The sequence below is a fragment of the Arachis ipaensis genome, chromosome B07 (genome assembly GCF_000816755.2).
Source record: "Arachis ipaensis cultivar K30076 chromosome B07, Araip1.1, whole genome shotgun sequence".
Classification (NCBI taxonomy): domain Eukaryota; kingdom Viridiplantae; phylum Streptophyta; class Magnoliopsida; order Fabales; family Fabaceae; genus Arachis; species Arachis ipaensis.
In genome coordinates, this window is record NC_029791.2 from 119,252,346 (window position 1) to 119,253,671 (window position 1,326).

The window sequence follows — 1,326 nt, forward strand, 5'->3', positions numbered from 1 at the left end:
TAAATACAATATTTATATTCATATCTTATCTAATAAATATAATTTCTTTTTCTGTATTTTGTGCCTATAAACAAGTGCAATATATATATGAGATATGATGACGACGGATACATAACACTATATATAGCAGCGCATATGTTCTTGTTTGTTCATCCATATATGGCCCAATGCAATGCAAACACAATAATGTATATGACACTAACATTACTGTAGTTATTTCTCATCATTATATTTATATGTGACCAGTTGTCTTAGGATGATGATATTAGAATTTAGATTGAGTGAACATAACTTAACCTAAAAAATAATAATTTAATTATTTTGTTAATTTTTATAATTTTATTAAATTTTTAGTTAAATTCTCAAAAAAAAATTTAATTAAATTTTTATATTATTTTTAATTTTATAATTAGATCATTTTCATATTAAAACCGTATGTATAATGAATTTGGATCGAATTTGGTTGGCCATCGAATTGATGATCGTTACACTGCACCATAACCCTTATTAGCTTATTTTGTTGTTGAAATCCAAATGATCATGAATGTAAACAAAAAAGCATATAGCTTTACATGGAAAGTACAAATATAATTTTCTTGCTGATTTATATAATTGTTCAAGAACATTCCCCCCATTAGCAACCTAATCATGATCACAATTATATGCTAAGAAACCGCAAGCATAAATAATACAACCTAACAACAGTGCTAGATTTTTCATGGCAACAAAAAGCACAGGATCCATAAAAATGGCTCAATTATTTTGTCACGTGCATGAATTGGATCAGTTAATTAAGATTGCCTTCTAGGAAATCTGTAATTAGATATCGGATGATGTAATTGGGAGTTGTTTTTGTTGCAACTCTGTTTGCTTTGTTGTTGTTGTGGTCGGCGTCATAGTGGGGTCAGAACTGTCTTTTCCTTTACCCCACACCACAGAGTAAAGACCCACTGCTATAATAATTGCTCCTATGATACTGCCATTCAAAATTACATAAACAAATTAATAAACATTTTTTGGATGAGTATAAATATAACAACTTACATTCAGAGTAAAAGTAAATTCTACTAATTTTTTTTAAAACACGTCAATTTATTTAGAGGCTAATTATTTTGTGAGTACATATTATGGTATAAATTATTAAACTTATGGTAAAAATTCAGGTGAAATCGACTTCACGTGAAGTTGATACCTGAAATGGCTCTCAAGTATCAACTTCACGTGAAGTCGACTGCACCTGAATTTCCACCTAAACTTATATCTATTCAAGAATTTGCTTTGATGATATCAATTCCTAGTATATGAATAAGGATCTTGTTAACGTGC

At 28.7% G+C, this 1,326-nt stretch overlaps 1 protein-coding gene across 1 annotated transcript in view; it reads right to left on the minus strand.

Moving 5' to 3' along the window:
- Positions 546-1,326, minus strand: part of LOC107606070 (WAT1-related protein At4g08290) — a 4,767-nt gene continuing 3,986 nt past the window's right edge. The window contains exon 7 of the mRNA XM_016308036.2: positions 546-976. Within this exon, the coding sequence (XP_016163522.1) occupies positions 820-976 (157 nt within the window). The 3' untranslated portion in view covers positions 546-819. The remainder of the gene's footprint in view (positions 977-1,326) is intronic.